The 23,374-nt window shown below is 37.5% G+C and overlaps 1 protein-coding gene across 1 annotated transcript in view; it reads left to right on the plus strand.

Annotated features, from left to right (window-relative positions):
* Positions 1 to 2,679, plus strand: part of nlgn3a (neuroligin 3a) — a 272,172-nt gene extending 269,493 nt beyond the window's left edge. The window contains exon 8 of the mRNA XM_067391373.1: positions 917 to 2,679. Coding sequence (XP_067247474.1) covers positions 917 to 1,769 — 853 coding nt within the window. The 3' untranslated portion in view covers positions 1,770 to 2,679. The remainder of the gene's footprint in view (positions 1 to 916) is intronic.
* The last annotated feature ends 20,695 nt before the right edge of the window (positions 2,680 to 23,374 follow it).

The following is a 23,374-nucleotide window of genomic DNA, read 5'->3' on the forward strand; positions in this document are numbered from 1 at the left end:
TGATAACGAGCAAGAATGCAATTGTTCCCAAATATCCACATGAATGCAAATGTGATATTATTATACAACAGGTCAAAAAATAAAATGTATATTTTAAACACAGTACTGTCAGTATTTACTCTATTTTGCAATGAAATAATAGTTCTGATGAAAACCACAGCAGAACTACAACACACATCTCTGTTTCGCGAACAATTCTGCGACTTTGAACGAATCGTGAGAGTCAATTCAATGATTCATTCACAGCCACTTGCTTCATTACTGAATGAATGACTCGATGACTCACTCATAAAAACAGTGACTTTCTGCCACCTACTGGTGGTTTTAGTTTCATATTTAAACGTTTTACTAAGTTTTACCATCATTTAATATTTATCTATTGAACATTTTTTATTTAAAACATTATTTATTTTATAAAGTTATTCATAAAGGTAAAAAATATGCACTGGAAAATCAATTTAGGGGGCAAATATTGTCCCTTAATGGTAAAGGTGTGACTGCAGTCGAAGTAGAAGAGAGGGGGTAAGCGGAAGGATGGTAATTCCTTCAGGGGGTACTCCAAGCTAAAAAGTTTGGGAACCACTGTGTTAGAGCAAGCAGCCATGTAAAGTTGCTACTACTTACATGTTTGAAATGATAAGATAAGAACAATAAGACTAATAAAATCTCATTTTAGTCAACTAAGCCTATTCTAGTGGTCTAATGATTAGTCGACTATTAATACCTTCATCACTGTATGCGTTCACTGAAAAAGAGCAGCATAAATGTTCTGCAAAACTTGTTTTGCATTCTATGAAACAAATAATCATATGGGTTTGGAACTATTCCTTAAACTCTAGCAACCACACCTTAAATGAAAAACCTTCTCAGCATTGTTTATTAATTTATATTTCTTTTCTTATCTTTTCTTTTGCAGAGATCCCAACAAACCAGTGCCTCAGGATACCAAGTTTATCCATACTAAGGCCAATCGTTTTGAAGAGGTGGCCTGGTCCAAATACAATCCGCAAGACCAGCTGTACCTGCACATTGGCCTAAAGCCACGAGTCCGTGATCATTACCGTGCCACTAAAGTGGCATTCTGGAAGCACCTGGTCCCTCATCTGTACAACCTACATGATATGTTCCACTACACCTCGACCACCACCAAAGTGCCACCACCCGAGACGACTCAGAATTCCCTGTCCACCAAACGTCCCAATGGCAAAGCCTGGCCGTTCAACACCAAGCGGCCTCCAATGTCTCCAGCGTACAACAGCGAGAGTGGGAAGGAACAATGGAATGGAGAAGAGGAACCAGGCCCTCTGGTGGTGGAGAACCCACGGGATTACTCCACTGAGCTAAGCGTAACCATCGCAGTAGGAGCTTCACTGCTGTTCCTCAATGTTCTGGCATTCGCTGCTCTGTACTACCGCAAGGATAAGCGCCGGCAGGAACAGCACCCGCAACCCAGCCCACCACGAGCCACCACCACCAATGATGTGAACCGCCACGCCCCTGAAGAGGAGATCATGTCTTTGCAGGTGAACCAGACGCACCACGAATGTGACGCAGGGCCTCCTGGTGACGCACTGCGACTCGCTTCACTTCCCGACTACACGCTGACTCTGCGGCGCTCGCCTGATGATATCCCGCTTATGACGCCAAACACCATAACCATGATTCCCAACTCGCTAGTGGGCATGCCGAACCTACATCCGTACAACACCTTCACAGCCGGCTTCAACTCCACCAGCCTGCCACATTCCCACTCCACCACGCGTGTATAGCTTTATGGAGATCCAGCAAAGGGAGGGATGGGGGGAAAGTCGTTGGTTTTAATGAAAACGTCATAGCGAGAGAAGGGGGTTCAGGATGATGATGGAAACAAAATGATTTGAATAGACTTTTGCAAATAGCAGTGACAAGTTCTTTCCAGATGTCAAGTTGTGCAAACCTGCCAAAACAGAACTGCTCTATTTCCTTCGAAAAGGGACGAGCGTTTCAAGCAGTATTTTTTCTAATCATCGTTTTAAAAGGAAAAACGCCTTTCTAAGCAGAATCTGGCGAATGGGGCGATCGCTTTTTTTCTTGAATAAATAATAAAAAAAAACAAAGGAAAGTGCATTTTATTTCCCATCACAGTCTTTTGTGGGAAACAGTTTCAAAACAGTGGCCTCTAAGGTGACATCTGCATAATATTGTCTGCTTTGCTTTTCAATTTCTTTTCAATGCCTTATAAAGAGCTGTTTTTTCTCTTAATTTGACGATCTTTCCCTGAGATGAGTTTGTGTGGAACATAGTGATCTGACTTGAGTGGTTGGATTTTAGGAAGCATGAGACAGATGACAAATATGGAAACCGGTGGATTGAAATGGTAACTGCAACTCATTTTCCAGTTGCATAACCTCACATGTGGTGTTTTACTTCTTTTCTTGGTTCCACTGAAAACCTTTTGTTTGAAACATTTCCATGCGACAAGACTGGAGATAAAGACTTCTAAATTTACTGTAATTGTTTTGTTTAAAGAAGTGCATCTTTTACAACAAAATTATCTATCAGCTCCTGCGTCAAATTCCCATGAAATGCACACTTACATACAACGCTCAGAGCACTGTTTGATTGGTGTGCATGTGTGAGTGATTATGGGTATGAACGGGAATATTTGAGTCAGTGTGTGTGCGTGTTTGATTGCCTTTTGCCATGTTTTTTGTTAAATATTTGTGTGATAGGGGTGGGTTGGGGTGGGGTGGGGGGCTTCTTTACCACTGCATTGATTTTGTTCACCACAAGTAGTCTTTCAACTGCGTCTATTGTCGTCTGTCTTTGCGAAATAGAACTTTTTGTTATTTTAAAAAAGTTACATATGTCTAATTTTGCTTAAGAATTACAAAATAAATCTATTATTTTACATGCAAGAGAAAACAATAGCTTAAGATTGAACTGAACTAACTGACATGATTCCATTGACTTTGTAAGCGTTCCTCTTGACTGGAGATGGTGGCCTCTTTACACTGAATAACCTGACTTCAGTGTAGAACTGTCTTTCTTTAAATATATATATAAATATGGGCATACATACATATATGTATAGGGCTTTTATGAAGATTTTGATCCCATTGACCTGAAAGTGTAAATGACCATTATTATCAAATATTAGGCTTAAAGCACCCATATTCAAAGGGCAGAGCAGTTAGTGTCTGTACTAGTTTATCCTTGACACCATAATCTGAGGCCACAACAAGTGTCTTTTTAATAGCTCTATATGTATATTTATGTATAAATATATTTAATATTTATTTATGTATACCAGATGTATACATGCTGATTGTGCCATGTGCCAAATTAAACCATAAAACTGGAGAAGAAAATGTTTCCAAAAAACTATTTTTTATGCAATTTTTATTTTTGGACAACTCCATGACAGTTAAATTAATATTTTATACCTGATTTGTGTTGCTCAGAATAATGTGTTGAATTCAGGGTAAAATCCTAAATGAGAGTCACCATTTTGCTGTATGATAGCACAGAAAAAAAAAAAAAAAAAATCCATGAATTCCAACCATGAAAACTCCATTTCACCAACATGATGTATGATGTCACATGAGTATTGTGTCACCCAGGGAGATTTAATGATAAACAGTCACTTTTGAAGGGGTGGTTCATTGCGATTTCACTTTTTTAACTTTAGTTAGTGTGTAATGTTGCTGTTAGAGCATAAACAACATCTGCAAAGTTATGACGCACAAAGTTCAATGCAAAGGCAGATAATAAAGAATTATCTGTTTGAGGACTACAACAAATGGCTGGCAGGGACTACAACAACCATCACTAACTCTAAAATGTACATAAACCCTGCCTCCGGGAACATCCAACAAAGGGGTGAGGCCATGTTATTGCAGTACAGTACATAACACAAATGGAATAGCATGTCATAAAAGCAATATAACATGACAAGTTATAACCGTAATTAAACTAAACTATACCTGTTCTATCTTCATGCAGCATATATTCTCTGGCTCTGTAGGATCTTACAACAGTTCCCACACGAGCAATTTAGATTATCATGACAAAATATGCAATCAATAACTTTAAGATAGTTAACTCCACATTAGCTACTTAAATTCATCAACTAACCATTCAGAAACGTCCTGTTGTCACTTCTTCTTGAGTCTCTCCATCATTGTTCGACTCTGGTTTATAAACATAAAAGGCTGAACAGTTTCTGACATTTTCAGTGAGTCTGAGGTAATCGGCGCCATAGTCCCTTTAAGACAAGTCATTTCAGTCGGCGGCCATCTTTGTAACGCCTCTCGGGCATGCAAGTGCAACTCCTATCTCTTTGAATGGGGAAACATCAAATTCTCCAAAGCTGATTGCCAAGCTTTTGATTAAATTTCATATTTGAAATCACTAATGAAATATGAACACTTCTGAATGCTTGAATCATGACAAAAAGGCATTTTTCAGTCTAGATCAACCTAATGCGCATGCACAATCCTAACTGCGTGTCTGACTGTTTCTATAGAAACCGGAGATTCTAACGGCTGCTGCAGTGACGCAATGACTTTACCAACTGGCTCTTATTTAGAAGGCGGGATTTATTTGCCATATTGCACGTTGCACATTCTCCCATTCAAAACAATAAGAGTGACGTGTCTTGTGTTATTCTATAGTCTTTACCGGCACTGCTCTACTTGCTGCTAACACAAGCTCTTGAAACTCCGCCCTCTTCATAGGAGCAGCAACTCATTTGCATTTAAAGGGACACACAAAAACAGAGTGTTTTTGCTCACCCTCAAAAAGTGACAAATTTAATGATCTGTGGGGTATTTGGAGCTAAAACTTCACATACACAGTCTGGGGACATCAGAGACTTATTTTACATCTTGTACAAGTGGTATTATTAACCCCTTTAAAGCAAAAACATGAATAAATAGGGGCTTTCCCACCGGAAGAACCTTTTCATAGTTCCTAGAACCTACTAGTACTAACCTAGAACTAACCTAGTACGGAAGTACTCGGATTTTTCCACGTTTGCACCGCAGGAACTAGAAATGATTATAGGAGAATTAAATTAGCTCCTACTTCAGAGAAGGGTCGAAACCAGCACTATAGGAACTACCAGTGACATAAGTGTATGTTGATTGGCCGAACGCACGCGAAACACCGGCACCCGCCATTTTTTTAAAAAGCAGTGTACACACATGATTATGTATTTCTGCTCAGCTAGAGACATTGGACATCAACCACACGGCAAATGCTAATACTTTTTCATATACTGTCTTCTTTCTTTGTTTCTCTGGCGTTCTCAGCGCCGTCAAAATAAAGGTCCGCCACACCGTCAAAATAAAAATCACAACAACAACAGTGCGAATGCAGCCAGGAAAATGGCCCTAGTGGCTGGTTCCTAGAACTACCCAGTGCCAAAGCCCCTAAAGAGTCAAAGTTCCAACATTACATGATAATTAAACTTGTGTGTAAAACACAGCAAATAATGTTCATAATTACACACCTCCGAAACAAAAGCTAGCACTGCAGAGTATCATTCCAGGCAATGGAGCACCTTTATGGTCAGAAAACAGAGTTATTATCTGAATAACACCACATTCCACATCAAATGCAGCTGACAAAAAAAAAAAAAAAAAAATACAATTTCATGATTTCATGGGGTCTTTAAATGAGGGTTTCTGAGGGGGAGTTTATTATTAGCCTCCCACATCAGGCTCAGGTTCTGAGAGGAGGTCCCTGCTGAAAATCCAGCATAATCCAGCATGAATTCCATTTTGGTCCAGGCTGGTTTATGCTTGTTAGAGCTGGTATAGTGCTGGTCTAGCAAGGGATCAACAATGTTGGATTTTTCAGCAGGGCCGGCCTGTGGTTTCAGACAGACTTTTGTCCCGCTTGACCTTCATCAACCCCCTGCCACTCTACCTCACAATAACTCAAACCCCCTCCATCACAAGCACCAGGACATGCACATTTATCTACAGTTCTGACCTCAAATGTCACATTACGTTGAACTGTCGTTCAAATCAATGCCTCATAGATATCCAAGGTTAAAACAGTCCACTGCTGTTCAACATTTGGGTATATTAGGGCTCGAAACATTAGCAAGCATGTGATTGCAAACTTTAAAAGGACAATAAACTCTCTTCATAATGCATTTAGCTGTAATGAAGAATACATACCATGTCTCTGTGGTTAAAAAGCACTTGAAACTAGGCTTGAATTAGACTTAAACAGAACTCCCAGAAGCTGAGTCATCAGCAGATAAGAGTATTTATTACTCATGTGGGTGTTTAAGGATGTTTTGATGGCAGCTGATTCATCACTCATATCCAGTTTTTGATCCTTGATTGACTGAAGAAATAGCAAAACATACATCATGGATGTCTTTTTCTCGGGTGAGCTTGATGCAGATGAGGGTTATATTACAGACGGCACGGATATGAGCAGACAGAAACTCAGAGACTCTTGGGTCCACATGACAGACACCTGCTTGAATATCTACTGACTAAAGTACTCGGGTGTCACGCTTAACCTGAAGAATAGGCATAAGTATGACATTAAACAAGTTTTTAGGCTGTGCAGTGAAGCAATTTGATTGTAGCTTTGTTCGCTTGAGCGTGTACCTGCCGTTGAGGAAATTACTTTAGCTCCTAGGCTGGAAGCCGCGGTGCATAACATCTTCTCCTCTGTGTCTTAAGTGCTGCTCTCATAAATCAAATGACTTTTCGCACTTTCCTCTGCTGCTTTGCTCCTCTGGCCTCCTCTTATACTGTCTCTGGTCTTATGAAGCTCTGAAAGGCTCTAATGCGCAGTAGAAATTAATGACATTTTCATTAATTAGATGGACCATTTTCTGACTCCTGCAGTAAGGTCTACATGTTTTACTGTGTTTAGGATGCTATTTTTGAGGATATTATGTCTTGTTAATTATCTTGTGCTCATGCACACAAATGTTTCCTCATGTCCGGCTCCACAGTCAACGCTATAGCAGAAACATTTTAGGTTTTATATTGCTTTGTTTGGACCTGTTAATTTGGAGCAAAAGGGTGTTTTATTCGATTCCTAATTATTTATGTCAGAGTAACAAACAATAGCAATTCTCTTCCACATTATTGCTTTCAAATAATATGGAAGCTTGCTTATACCACTGAATAAAAAATAAAATGGTAATTGTGACTTTTTATCTCACAATTCTGACTTTTTTTTCTCACAGTTGCAAGTTTTTATCTCCCTTAAGATATGACTTGGGTACCACTTTTAATTTACTGATAAAATATGGGGATTTTACTCATCCATTATATTGTCAACCAAGTATAAACCATAATTCTGAAATCTTGGAATGCTAATATTACATCTCTCCTCAGCAATCCATGCCATTTCGTATCATTTGTGTCTGTTGCACAGACATGTTTAATTTAGTGTTCAAATCATGATTCAAGAGTATGTGCAATAATAATAGTGATAGTTACCTTGCAAACCACCACTTAAAGGATTAGTTCACTTTAAAATGAAAATTACCCCAAGATTTACTCGCCCTCAAGCCATCCTAGGAGTATTTGACTTTCTTCTTTCTGATGAACACAATTGGAGATATATTAAAGGTGCCATAGAATTGAAAATTGAATTTACCTTGGAATAGTTGAATAACAAGAGTTCAGTACATGGAAATGACATACAGTGAGTCTTAAACATCATTGTCTCCTCCTTCTTATGTAAATCTCATTTGTGTAAAAGACCTCCGAAGAACAGGCGAATCTCAACATAACACCGACTGTTACATAACAGTCGGGATCATTAATATGTATGACCCCAATATTTGCATATGCCAGCTCATGTTCAAGGCATTAGACAAGGGCAGCCAGTATTAACGTCTGGATCTGTGCACAGCTGAATCATCAGACTAGGTAAGCAAGCAAGGACAATAGCGAAAAATGGCAGGTAGAGCAATAATAACTGACATGATCCATGATAACATATTTTTAGTGATATTTGTAAATTTTCTTTCTAAATGTTTCGTTAGCATGTTGCTAATGTACTGTTAAATGTGGTTAAAGTTACCATCAATTCTTACTGTATTCACGGAGACAAGAGTCGTCGTTATTTTCAGTTTTTAAACACTTGCAGTCTGTATAATTCATAAACACATAATAATTCATAAACTTCATTCTTTATAAATCTCTCCAACAGTGTGTAATGTTAGCTGTTAGCCACAGAGCATAGCCTCAAACTCATTCAGAATCAAATGTAAACATCCAAATAAATACTATACTTACATGATCTGATGCATGCATGACGAACATTTTGTAAAGATCCATTTTGAGAGTTATATTAGCTGTGTGAACTTTGTTTATGCAATGTATTATAGAGTCACGAGCTCGGGGGCGGGGAGCGTGAGGATTTAAAGGGGAAGCAGCCTGAATCGGCACATTTATTATGATGCCCCAAAATAGGCAGTTAAAAAACGAATAAAAAAAAAAATCTATGGTGTATTTTGAACTGAAACTTCACAGACACATTCAGGGGACACCTTAGACTTATATTACATCTTGTGAAAAAGCATTCTAGGGCACCTTTAATAAATATCCTGACGCGTCCGAGCTTTATAATGGCAGTGAACTCAACCAAGAGTATGAAGCTCAACAATGTGCAGCCCTCCATTATAAATGTATTCCACACAGCTCCAGGGGGTTAATAAAGGCCCTCTGAAGTGAAGCGATGCATTTGTGTGAGAAAAATATCCATATTTTACAAGTTATAAAGTAAAATATCTAGCTTCCGCCAGACTGCCTTCCATATTCAACTTACAAAAAAAAATGTAACTGAGTGTAGAAAGTAGCATAAAGCATATTGAACTGCGCAAGGCGTTACACTTTTCTCGTAAGTTGAATACGGAAGGCAGTCTGGCGTAAGCTTAATATTTTACTGTATATTTTAAATTTGTAAATTTGCTGTCCCCTCAAAATAACTCAACACACAGCCATTAATGTCTAAACCGCTGGCCACAAAATTGAGTATACCTCTAAGTGAAAATGTCCAAATTGGGCCCAAAGTGTCAATATTTTTTTGTGTGCCCACCATTATTTTCCAGCACCGCCTTAACCCTCTTGGGCATGGAGTTTCATTCAGAGCTTCACAGGTTGCCACTGGAGTCCTCTTCCACTCCTCCATGACGGCATCACGGATCTGGTGGATGTTAGAGACCTTACACTCCTCCACCTTCCGTTTGAGGATGCCCCACAGACGCTCAATAGGGACTGTGTCCCAGTCTCCGAAGGGAGGGGATCATGCTCTGCTTATTCATGGTTCCCTCAATGAACTGTAGCTCCTCAGTGCCGGAAGCACTCATGCAGCCCCAGACCATGACACTCCCACCACCATGCTTGACTGTAGGCAAGACACACTTGTCTTTGTACTCCTCACCTGGTTGCCGCCACACTCGCTTGACACCATCTGAACCAAATAAGTTTGTCTTGGTCTCATCAGACCACAGGACATGGTTCCAGTAATCCATGTTCTTAGTCTGCTTGTCTTCAGCAAACTGTTTGGGGGCTTTCTTGTGCATCATCTTTAGAAGAGGCTTCCTTCTGGGACGTCAGCCATGTAGACCAGTTTGATGCAGTGTGCGGCGTATGGTCTGAGCACTGACAGGCTGACCCCCCACCCCTTCAACCTCTGCAGCAATACTGGCAGCACTCATACGTCTATTTCCCAAACACAACCTCTGGATATGATGTTGTGCACGTGCACTCAACTTCTTTGGTCGACCATGGCGAGGCCTTTTCTGAACGGAACCTGTCCAGTTAAACCACTGTATGGTCTTGGCCACCATGCTGCAGCTGAGTTTCAGGGTCTTGGCAAACTTCTTATAGCCTATGCCATCTTTATGTAGAGCAACAATTCTTTTTTCAGATCCTCAGAGAGTTCTTTGCCATGAGGTGCCATGTTGAACTTCCAGCGACCAGTATGAGAGAGTGAGAGCGATAACACCAAATTTAACACATCTGCTCCCCATTCACACCTGAGACCTTGTAACACTAACGAGTCACTTGACACGGGGGAGAGAAAACGGCTAATTGGGTACTCACTTTTGTGGCCACCGGTATAGACATTAATGGCTGTGTGTTGAGTTCTTTTGAGGGGACAGCAAATTTACACTGTTATACAAGCTGTACACTCACTACTTTACATTGTAGTAAAGTGTCATTTCTTCAGCGTTGTCACATGAAAAGATGTGTACTGAAAGGGGTGTACTCACTTCTGTGAAATATTGTACATCTATGGCTTGATGGTGAGTAAATCTTGGGGTAATTTTCATTTTAAAGTGAACTAATCCTTTAAAAAGGTTACAAAAAAATCCTGCTTTTTAAAAGGTTTGTGTAGGTTTTTTCTTAATGATTTTAATGTGAGCTGCAGCTAGAGAAGTCAGAGATATATTATTTCATCGTAGTTGAAAAGGTTTAACTTAACTATGATTAATAGCGTTAATAATAGTTCATTTTAGAAATAATAACAAAGTTGGACTAGGGAGTTGGTGATTTGCACTCACTTTTGAGCTTGAGGGCCTTAACTGGAAGGATGGGAGCTGCAGTATTGCATTGTGGGCTACAGTATCCTTTGAACAGACTATTAAGGAAGTGCAGGAGATACACACTAATTGCACCCACAAGGTAATGCACAATAGAGCTAATAGCACATGCTCTAAGGTGTTAAGAAGTGATCTCAACCATGACAAGCTAACAGCGCATTTTAATCTTATTAACCTTATGTACCGTGCCAACCCAACTGCGACGACTGCACACAAACAATAAAATGATCTTGCGGGTAATTGCATGCAAAGGAAAGAAAATAACTGCATGTTTGAATGTTGCATATTAATTGAAGACAATGAAGCAGTCATATAAAACTAATGTGTGTTGAGTGATGTGTGGATGTAATAATTGTGAATGACTTCCCATGAGACACAGGCTTGGGTTTGGATTTTATCTTCTTTTGAAAACAGGATCCAAGAGCTGGGATTTTAAGATAAATGCATCTATCCACCTCACCGGAAATATCACCACTCTTGAAAAAAGTGTTTTACCTATTATTATTATTAGGGGCCAAGCACAGAAGGTGTGTAGGCACTTATTGTAATCTTTAGTGTCCTTATTATTATCATTATTACACCATGGGAGTATGCAGGAAAGTTGTGAAATTTGGCACACAGGAAGAGGACGGTCTGAACATTAACCACAGCAAATTTAGAGTATTATATTAATCCCTCTAGTGCCACCAACTGCCCAAAGTTGTACTAACATTAAAGTTAATACATTTTGAACCATAAGGGGTAGAAACCTTTTTTCCTTTGAGTCCTTGGTTTAAGATGCCAAAATGAATGTGAGGCTATATCTCTGCAATGCTTTAGCATATTCAGACCAAATTTGGTTGTGTTATGACCTGAGGATACCTGCACAGTTTCGGCACAGTGCCACCTAGTGGTCAGTAGATATAAAAAATGCTATTTTTGCTTATATCTTTTAAACAATTTGGCCAAAAATCACAAAACCTGTTCTCTTTAGATTCGGTGCAGCATGCCGAGTCAAGAGATACCCAATTTTCCCATATCGGCCATTTTGGGCGTTGACCCTTTTTAATTTTGTTGTAAAATACTATTTTTTTTGAATACATTGGCGTATCATATGAAACTTTGTGAGTTTCTTCGGCATGATGCCTCGAAAGCACTCAAAAAGTTTCAGGACAGCACCACCTTGTGGTCAAAGATTCTAAAAAATAATAATAGCTTTTGATTCATTTTGCTTGTTTTATTGAAAACTTCCTTGTCCTTCCTTGAGTCATACCGAGAACAATGATCCCAATCATGCCATAGTCGGTCACACTTGCTGTCCGCCATTTGAATTTCTTTGAAAACCTACTTTTTCTAATTCCTCATAGACTGTTGGTCCAATTTTCACCAAATTTGATTCAGATAATTTTCATTCCATGTCGACAAAACCGTTATCATTTAACGTATCAATGAATTTGATGGCGTGATTCCAAGCTGAATGTGAGGCTGTATCTCTGCAAGGCTTTGCTGTATTGACATCAAACTTTGTGTATGTCATTGCGCCACCTATTGGTGATAAGTGATAAGCAATGAAATAAAAATAGAAGTGATTGTACAGTATTTCGACCATCTTGCCTAAAATCATCAACAAATGTCTTAAATTAGGAATTTTTGCACATTCTTGACCCCTTAATAGCTGCTTGCAGCTATATTATTATTATTATTATTAAATAAAAATTCAATCTCGCTACTTTCTGAGGCGTTTAGAAAAATTTAATAACTATTTCCATTTAAATGGTTTCTACATTAGTTGCTGTTAGTCACATTATACAGTGTGTATATCTCTGACCAGGCCTCTTTAGCAATCTCCCGCTCTTTCTTTCATTACCTTCAGATGGTGTTGTCTTTTTTTCTTCAAAGTAAATGGAGTGAGATTTAATAGCCTGAACAGACAATCCTGACCTCAGTGCTATTATGCTGAAGAACACATATCATTATCATCATGTCATTATCTCTAATTTCAGATGCCTTAGAGCTGATTTGAGAAAGTTCTTTAAATTACATCTATAGAGTGTGTAACTGAAAAGAAATGAATTTGGCCTCAAGTTAAACTACATTTTGATTCTTGTTTCTTTTTTTTTTTCTTTTTTGCTAAATAGTAAGTGGTTTTAATGTGTATTCTTTGTGTTTTGAACAACTCAGGCTCAATGGAAAAACATGCCTGTGGCAGACACTTTTAAAGTCAGATACCCAGAAATTGGCGCTAAAAGAATGTGCAGTTTAATCTGAAACAGACCAAAGTAAATCTGGCAGCTTATATACTGGTTGTCATATGTATTGCTACAGTTCAGAAATGAAATGTCCGGTGAGGGGCAATAAAATGATAAATCTCTACCACGTTTGAAAATAACGTATCACCTATGCTAAACCCTACACTAAAGCTAACCAATGGTGTTAACAAAAGCAAACATGAGATTTAAACGTATTTGCTGAAGCAACAATGCTTCCACAAGTGTTTGAGCTCATTTATTATGACTCGTGTTTCACGGGACTCGTACCTAGATAATTCGCATTGCAAGTGCAATACTGTACCAGTTGAGTAAACAAGCTAGTTTACTAAATCAGAAAAGGCACACATGGAGCTGATCATATGATGCAAACATCAAAACGTGTTAATTTACAAATCATGCACTATGGTAAAAGTGTTTTGAGGTCATAACACAGTATTGTGAAAGGAAACAACACAAAAATAAATGCAATCTGCCCCTGTCATAACAATTTGTGTAAACAGGAATTAAAGTTGTCATCTTAGCTTACTGCTCAGATGGAAACTGCAGTGAATTGTATGTAAAGATACGTTTTTGCAGTTTTGCGTAAATTAAGGTACACTGTAAAAAAAAATCCCGGTAAAATTTATGGTAAAAAAACGGCAGCAGTGGTTGCCAGAACTTTACCGTAAAAATACAGTAGCAACGTAAAAAAAAAAAAAAAAGTCTGTTAAATTTATGGTAAAATAACGTATTTCTTTAACTGATATAATATTAATTTACCAACTTAATGAAGTACTAATATCTGTTTTGTACCTTTATAATACACTGACAGTCACCAAACACAGTGGTGATAAGAGTCACATGATGAATCAAAGTTCATCACAAGCAGATTTTCCACAAGCTGAGGAGGACAACACTAACATATAGAAAGTGCACACAGTGTCATTCACACAAACACTAAACACCATCATAGTAACATTCATGAAATTTTAAAAATGCAATAAACATTAATTTAACAACATTAGATGTAACATAACATAATCCCTAATGTACATAACTGATTAGAAAAAAATGAGAAAAACTAATAAGAAACAGAGTTATTTCAACGAAAATATATCAAATGTGAAGTGTCACGCAGGGAATTGTGGGAATGTCAATCTACGGTTTTTCACTGTAAATTTTACAATGAATTGTTATTTTTCACTTTCAAAAAATTACTTTAAATGTACCGTTAGATCTATTACAGTTATTCACCGTATATAGTACGGAAACTTTCTGTAAACCAATTAACAGTTTTTCACTGCAGCATTTTTACAGTCTTTTACTGTTAAAATCACGGTCATTTAGAGGCACGCTGTTCCAATGAAACTAGGTTGATTTTGAACCAAAATATGTCAGTGGTCAAAATGTAGTTGTTAGTCTGTACATTATAGAGTGTTTTGTTCAAGCTCACATTTGATACACATTCGATATGGTTTGATTTACTCACTTTACTTAGTGCCGTTCAGATGATGTAACTCATAAATCATGAATACAGTGTGGTCAACTGATATTATACATGCATTTTTTATTAGTTTATTCCGGGTATACATTCTCACAACATCTTGATTTTAATTAGTCATCCTAAGAAGCTAAAAATGAGCTTTATTTTGCTTTACAGTTATTTTGGATGTGTCTAAATTTGGAATCGGAGCAAGGTTGGCATGCAAAAATAACATCCCTGTGCTTTTTATTCCAAAAAGTAATCTGCTACAGAACAGACGGTAGAAATATGCTCCCAGCTATAAAGCATTTAATAGCATTTGAAGTGTGTAAATGCTGACTAGATGAGCACTACATTAACTTCATGTTTTCATTGATCACAGAAATCCTACAGAGTTTTCTATAAATGCATAATGGCTGAATGCACATAAATCCATGACGTTATTTACTAGGTTTAAATTCATGCTTACAATTTGTCCTCAGAACAGCTGCTCTCTGAAATACATGACCACTGGCAAACCTAAAGGTCTAATAAATGATACATGATTTCCTCTTGTACCTCCAGTAATATGGCATGTATTGAAGGAAAATGGCAAGCTAGCCTCTGACCTCACAAACTGAAAACTAGCCCCCATCTAAAATATATGTCTCCTGATCTGGAAACGCATTTCTGTGGCCCTCAAGCATGGGGTAGAATAAGAGTCAAAGTCATCCAAACTTTCTGCTGCTCAAGCTATTATTTTCACACTGTCCCACATTGCAGTGTACTTCATTACAGAGTTTCCTGCTTCTAATTTAAAGGGTTAGTTCAACCTAAAATGAAATTTCTGTCATCACTCTCATGTCGTTTGAAACCCTTAAGACTTTTGGTAAACTTCGAAACACGCATGAAAATACAGTATTTTAATGAAATATGAGAGATTTCTGTCCCTCCGTTGACAGTCTATGCAACTACCACTTTGTTACTTCAAGAAGTTCATACAGAGATCGTAAAAATATGAATTAAGTGGTTTAGTCCACATTTTCTGAAGAGACACAATTTATTTGATAAACTGATTTAATTTAGCTTTTATTCAAATAAAAACATTCATCAACGCACACATCAGTCATGGTAAATGGAAGCTCAGCATGCGAGAAACAATGTGGTTCATTCTCATGTGTTGCCGCTTGCGAGCAACTCCTTTCTTTGTGGAAGCTTTGTGTTTAAAGAGCTAATAAAATATTTCAACTCAAGTCAATATTTTGTGTCTGATTATTTACCTATGTGGCAAGTAGCCGTGTAATAAGCAGGATAATGTACATACAGCTGGTTGTTATCGCAGAATAAACCCCTTCAGGGTGATGAAAGAACCTTGCATCCTGATCAACCTGTCTGGGTTTATTCTGCAATAACAACCGGCTAGATATACATTATCCCTTACATAAAAGCCTAAATCGGTTCATCATATAAAGTGATCATAATATAAAGCGATCAAGTCTCTTTAGAAAATTTGGACTAAACCTCTCGATTTATATGGATTAGTTTTACGATCTCTTTATGAACTTTTTGAAGAGACAAATTGGTAGTTGTGTAGCTGTCAATGGAGGTACAGAAAGCTTTCATTATTAATTTCATTAAAAATAGCTTCATTTGTGCTTTGAAGAACAGTTTGGAACGACATGAGGGTGAGTAAATGACCATTTTTTTCATTTTTGGGTGAACTAACCCTTTAACATTAAGGAGCAGTTTACACAACACCATTTTCAACTAAGAACAGAAATCTTTTTATGCATTTTGGCTGGTCATTTACACAACAACGGCATTTTGATGGCCTGAAAATGCAAGCATTTGAAATCGGGTTTCAAAGTGCACGTTTTTGAAAATGATACCGTTATCATCTCCATGTGAATTACAAAATGTGAATTTGTACAGACTGACTCCAAAAAAAAATGACCCTATAGGTCGTTTTTTAAGCACCATATTACGACCTATATTTACGTTTTGAAGTCATGCGCCCTCTAGTGGGTGTAAAAATAATGACAGTGTCGTGTTACATCTGTCGTCATGAAATGACATTTGACTGTCATTACCAATCAAAATGCGTATTCATTTAAATGCAATGTGTGGACTTTTTACACCACTTCTCCTATTTCCATTTACAAAAATTAAATTTTATTAATGACTACACCTACCCCATCCCTAAACCTACCATTAGTGATTTATAGTGCATTTACACTTTATGAACACATGTTCCCTGGGATCGCATGATCACATGATTGCATATTGTTATTGCAATGCTCTACCAGCTGAGCTATGCGAAACGCGAAACCTGATGCAGATAAAAGGGAACAATGCATTAAAATGACGGCAAATGCTCCTATGGGTCGTATTTCATTAATTAAAATGAAAGTGTCCTGTTGTCGATAGGGGCGCCACTTTAGTAAACGCTCCTATGAGTCGTATTTCAGGGAAGTGACAAACGACCTACAGTATATGGTTGTATTGGTTGGAGAACATGTTGATTTGTAACATCATGTGCATACGTATTATGTGTTCAGTCTATTGGCGCGTAGTGTTTCTTTACAAAGTGACATCGCCAACTACTGGCCTGTTAGCAGAATACAACATTTTCACTACTTTTCGTGGATGTTTGTGAATAAGGGTACATCATTGTCGTGTAATCATACCCTTCATTTTAAAGTGATTTAAGCTTGATCTTGTGTGAGCAACATAATATCTAATAATAATACCTTCGTGAGGTTAGACACCCTATGGTAATCTGATGTGAATGAATATGAGGCAATGAGAGACAGAACAGTTTATTGGGTTGAATATCAGTTCATACAAGAAAAGAAACCAAACAAAAGGAAAAACTCCCTCTAGATCAGAGGTTCTGTTTTGACTGCAAGGTCTCCCGTTGTCCACAATAATATTCCAGGTGTGTGTGTGTGTGTGTGTGCTTGTTTTCATGATTTATGAGGACACAAATTTGTATAATGACGTGTATTATTATGACGTAAACATTTCATGAGTCCTCATATTTAAAATAGCTTTAAAAAACATACTAAACAATGTTTTATTAAAAATGTAAAAATGCAGAATGTTTTCTGTGATGGGTGTAGGGGTAGGGGAAGTGTAGGGGGATAGAATATACAGTTTGTACAGTATAAAAACCATTATGCCTATGGAATGTCCTCACTAAGACAGAAAAACATACATACAGGTTGTGTTGAGTATGTTTTACTCAATATTTTTACTCACAATTTCTAGCCAACACAGAGTTTTAGAGCCTGGCCTAACAAGAGAAATGCATAAAAACACCTCTACATGTACATTTCAGGCCTAGAAATCACACTTTTAAAATTAGGCTACCTCATATATCTAAGTTTTTTAGACAGTGGGAATCCTGGTTGAAGATATATATTGATATTTAGTTTATTTAGTTTGCAAATCATTTTGAGAAGTTTGCTGAGGCCCTAAGTGGGCTGCGTACCCCTGCTCTAGAGTCTCCTGCAACAGAAAAACTGGAATTTTTTCATTCAACTCGTTTTATAACATTATTCAGAAGTGTATCATTCCCGTTTTTTTATGAATATGGCTTAGAACTGTATTGGTGAGTTTTGGCCATCAGATGGCAGTGAAACTGTTTTAAGTGTTTTTTTTTTTTTTTTTTTTGTTTTTTTTAATTGTTTTAAGATCTAATACTTGGCAACTCAACGTCAAGAAATGAATAGTTGTCACTACAGGAAATACTTAAGGGGAAAACAAGTTATTCTGACTTTATTAGATTGTTTATTTGTAACTGTAAAAAAATAGTAGCCTTAACTAATTGGTTAATATACAATCTAAAGGACAACATGAAGCAGCTGGAATGGGTACAAAATACTAACATTCTTTTGCAGTGAAGTTTACCCAAAAGATTATTTCTTGTTCTTCCTGTTCCAGACAAACAGTCTTTGTGGAAGTGTGTTTAAGCATTTGCTGATACATTTATCTGTTCTCAGAGTATTCCCATTTTGTTAATGCTGAAGTGTTGACAGATCAGATCAGAACCCGCTCGACTGACTATCAGTGCAACTGCGTGAACTTGTGTGCACTTCATTCCAGGAAGAAAAATGAGTTTGTATTGTTTGTTTTTTATTAATTGCCCAGGCTGCAGACCATTAATGGGTTTGGATGGCATAAACAGAGAATAGAGGCTTGTTTCTTGATCTACAGTTTTTGTTGCATAAGCATCATGTGTGTAGCATAGTGTTGCCCTATCTTAATGCAATCATTGCTACGTGCACAGTGCAGATCTCTAGGGAGTACTTCTGCAAAGCATTGCATCAAACAGATGACAAGACACTGTAAACAAAGATGTTGGGTCTGAGGAGGTGGTTCCAAGAAGCTCATTTTCTTGCCTACATTCTAATTTGGCAATTAGTGGAAGGATGCTTGAAAGCACCTGTTTTCTTTTGTTTCACATGCCATCTACATAAAGAATCATTCCCTTCAGTGTCTATTTGAAATTCAAAACAGCAGAGGAGCAAATATGTCTGTTTATCAACTGAGGTGGACATTGTCACAGCAGTAGAGGACCTATTCATGCTGAAATCCTCAACCATCCATTCCAGCCAAATCTCTTTGTATATTCATAGATGTGATGCAAAATAGACCCAGGGGTTCATCTGGGACTGTCAGCTGTAAAACTGTTTATCTAAGGACCAGATTAGAGCATACACACACCGTGTGCCATAAATATTTGTATGGACTACTACAGTGCACAGCGTAAATGAGTACACCCCCTTTGAAAAGTAACATTTTAAACAATATCTCAATGAACACAAAAACAATTTCCAAAATGTTGACAAGACTAAGTTTAATATAACATCTGTTTAATTTATAACATGAAAGTAAAGTGAATAATATAACTTAGATTACACATTTTTCAGTTTTACTCAAATTAGGGTGATGCAAAAACACCCCACATCAAAAACTACTAGTAGTTTGTATGGCCTCCATGATTTTTAATGACAGCACCAAGTCTTCTAGGCATGGAATGAACAAGTTAGCGACATTTATCTTTTTCCATTCTTCAAGAATGACCTCTTTTAGAGACTGGATGCTGGATGGAGAGTGATGCTCAACTTGTCTCTTCAGAATTCCCCATAGGTGTTCGATTGGGTTCAGTTTAGGAGCCACTGAATCACTTTCAGCCTGATCTTCTTCAGAACTCCAACAGTGGCCTTAGATGTGTGTTTAGGATCATTGTCATGTTGGAAAAGGGCACTACGACCAAGGGCACGGAGTGAGGGTAGCATCTTCTCTTTCAGTATAGAGCAGTACATCTGTGAATTCATGATGCTATCAATGAAATGCAGCTCCCCGACACCAGCAGCACTCATGCAGCCCCACATAAGGAAACTGCCACCACTATGTTTCACTGTAGGCACCATGCATTTTTCTTTGTATTCCTCACCTTTGTGACGCCATACAGTTTTGAAGCCATCAGTTCCAAAAACATTTATCTTTGTCTCACTCCAGAGTATAGAGTCCCAGTAGTCTTCATCTTTGTCAGCATGGGCCCTGGCAAACTCTAGGCTGACTTTTTTGTGCCTGGGCTTTAGGAAAGGCCTCTTTCGTAGCCCATGCATGCCATTCCTCAGCAGTGTACGCCGTATTGTGTCATGGGAAATAGTCACCCCAGTTTGGCTTTCTACTACTTTAGATAACTGCAGTGAACTTGCATGCTGATTTTCTTCAACCCTTCTCATCAAAAGATGCTCCTGTCGAGGTGTTAACTTCCGCGAATGACCTGGACGTCTCTGTGAGATGGTTGCAGTTCCATCTTTTATAAATGTTTGTACCACTTTTGCTACAGTATTCTGACTGATAAGTAAAGCTTTGCTGATCTTCTTGTACCCTTCACCTTTCTGGTGTAAAGAAATTATTTTCTTTCTCAGGTATTGTGACATTTCTCTTCCATGTGGTGCCATTGCTGACAGCATGAAATGGGAAGGTGTTTTAACACCCTTTTATAGTCAACTGTGTGCTGGACACCTGTGTAATGAAGAATTCGACTCACCTGTGGTTGAATTCTTGTTAAATTAGACATTTGTAGACTAAAATTTAGCTTTGCTCCAGAGACTTTCAGTGGGGTGTACTCATTTTTGCATCACCCTAATTTGAGTAAAACTGAAAATTTTGTTCTCTAAGTTATATTATTAACCTTACTTTCATGTTATAAGTTAAACAGATATTATATAAAACTTAGGACCACCAAAGTCACAGTTTCGCTGTTTGACACACGATCCAAACCGCTGATTCGACACAAACGATTCATAACGCTCCGAAGCTTCCTGAAGCAGTGTTTTGAAATCGGCCATCACTAAATAAGTCGTTATTTTGTGTTTTTTGGCGCACAAAACATATTCTTGTCACTTTATAATATTAATATTTGACCACTGTACTCACATGAACTGATCAAACCCTTTAACAAGCAGATAAGGTCTAACCCAGTTTACACAATCAGTCATTTTTTTTCTTTTTCACTGGACAAAGTGTTATTTATCGTTTTCTCAGCTCACACACCCAGCACAGGAAGCTGTAAACAGTCAGATGCCAAAACTGTCGTTTCTCAACACCCTTAACACATCCACTCACACTGCAGTTTTAACAGCAATGTCAGTTTGGACCATGAGTCTATTACCAAGAGCATTATGGGTCCCTCAAGGAAGGATATAAGAGGACAGAAGCTAAAGACAGTGTCTTCAGAAAAACTTTAAACTGTCTCAAACACAGTCTGAAAGCAAACAGAGTGTTCCATGACACTGTGGGAAACATGGAATTACTTAGGTAACACTTTACAATAGAGTAGTGCATGTATGATGTCACTTTGTAGGCCAACAGGCAGTTAGCATCACACTGGTTCCCTCTACAAAATCCCAATAGGATTTTTCCATAGGCTTTTGGATTATCGCAAAAAACAAGCTCTGCTTTGTCCATCAAGATAATTTTGATAGAATGACACAACTTTTATAAAATTTGAAGCATAAATGCAGTTGCCAGAAGTAAAAAGCTAAAGGCAGGTTATAAACAAACTACACCACGGTCGCTCGACTTAGCTTTCAACTCTTTCAGTTTTTATCTAAAAACATTTTCCCAGAACGTTTGAGTTAAACTAGATTATGAGAGCACAATTATGAACATAATGAGGCTGTAAAAGCAGATTGAGCTCATCTGTTTGTTGTGATAGCGTTTAATATTGCCGACAGCCTCTGTAGTCCCATTTAGCCACTTGTTAGCAACCACCTTTTTCAAGACACATAACAGCTTTAAAAAAAAGAAAAAGAGTGGGGTAATACTGATGTATTTTATGTCGTAGAATAAAACGTGAAAGTGTCTTGAGCTTGTGTTCACCACAGACCTTAATTCAGCCATTTAACCAAAATCCCATTCAAAAAACCCATTGACTTCAGCACGATGGAACTGGAATTGTTAAAATGCTAACTTGCTTCTGCATTTTTGCCTTGAAAGTGATGTCATATCTGCACCACTCTATAAGGTTCATTTGTTAACATTACTTAATTTATTAACTAATATGAACTAACCATGAGCAATGCATTTGTATTTGTTAATCTTTGTTGATGTTAGTTAATAAAAATACAGCTGTTCATAAACTTGTTCACAGTGCATTAACTAATGTTATCAAATACAACTCTTGATTTTAATAATGTATTAGGAAATGTTGAAATTAAACATTAATAAATGCTGTAGAAGTGCAGTTCATAATTAGTTCATGTTAACTAATGAGCCTTATTGTAAAGTGTTAACCATATTTTATTCTGATCAGGACTATGGACCTAAAATAACGCAATTTCAAAAAGGCTGCTTCTGACGGAGTTTCAGATTCTTTAAATATGTGTTCACTGGTGACTTCATAATCACATGCCTGGTGTATTTATTATAATAATCAGTGTTCTCATAAGAGTCTGGAGCAGTGATGATGTAAGCATTCTTCCTCAAACCACACAAGACTTTAGGTCAGAGTACCAGAGATTCTGAACTTCCTCTTTCCATTAACTCTCCTGCCCAGTTTCCAATGTGACCATAAGAACTACTTTTACTTATGCAATGCTTCATAATGTCTAACATCTGCTCCATTATGTAATATATGAGACTACAATCTGCTAAAAATAAAGTTATAAAAATGAAGTACCCTGTGGAAAAGAGGAAGGGGCAAATTTTAGTTTAGACTAAAATTATTTGGACACTTAATGGGTTAGTTCACCTAAAAATATAAAATCTGATTTAAAATCAAAATGGTTAGTTACCAACATTCTTTTAAATATGTTATTTATATTTTATGTTCCACAAAGAAGAAAAATCATACAAGTTTGGGGGGTAAATTTAGAGTAAATTCTGGAAGAATTTTAATATTCACACATTAAAAAATCACAGACGTCAAACCATAAGAAAACAAGCATAGTATGCATCCTGTTCGATATTTTCTCTAATGCAATGATATTCATGCATTTCAAGTGCATTCTCTCTTGTAACAATACCACAAACTAGAAAAAAAAATAGTGCTGGTTTCGCTTGCAGTGCAACTGACAACTTCCTCTTTCATCAACTGCAGGGCTTCTAGATGAATCTGTTTCCTTTTCTAAACTGAGATGGTTTTTGAGAGCTACAGTGGTAAAGATGTACTACAACTAGATAATGTATTTGAGATACAGCATACGGTCAAGCAAGAACTTTATGTTAGAGTTTATAGTAGGACTGGGTTAAAAATTTCTCAATTTGGGTTAAAGATATCTCAATTTTTTAAATATACTCTATACTCTTAAATCCCAATAAATCTTTCAGTCTGTGCTTTTTTCAGTTGATGCGTGTAGCACCACCCACTCAATAAATCGCAATAAGCTTTGTGCTTTGTTACTAATGATATGAAACAAAGTCTCAGCCTTCTTCAATTTTATTATGAAATTCAAGCAATAAATACCATTCTGGCTCTCTTTTAAGTGTCGTGACAGATCGCTGTAGCGCCTCAGTTCAAGCGAAGCAGCAGCTTTACTATTAGTTACAGCTCGAAAGAAACATGAATGAACATCAGAAGGTATGTTG

The sequence above is a fragment of the Chanodichthys erythropterus genome, chromosome 1 (genome assembly GCF_024489055.1).
Source record: "Chanodichthys erythropterus isolate Z2021 chromosome 1, ASM2448905v1, whole genome shotgun sequence".
In the NCBI taxonomy this organism is placed as follows: Eukaryota; Metazoa; Chordata; class Actinopteri; order Cypriniformes; family Xenocyprididae; genus Chanodichthys; species Chanodichthys erythropterus.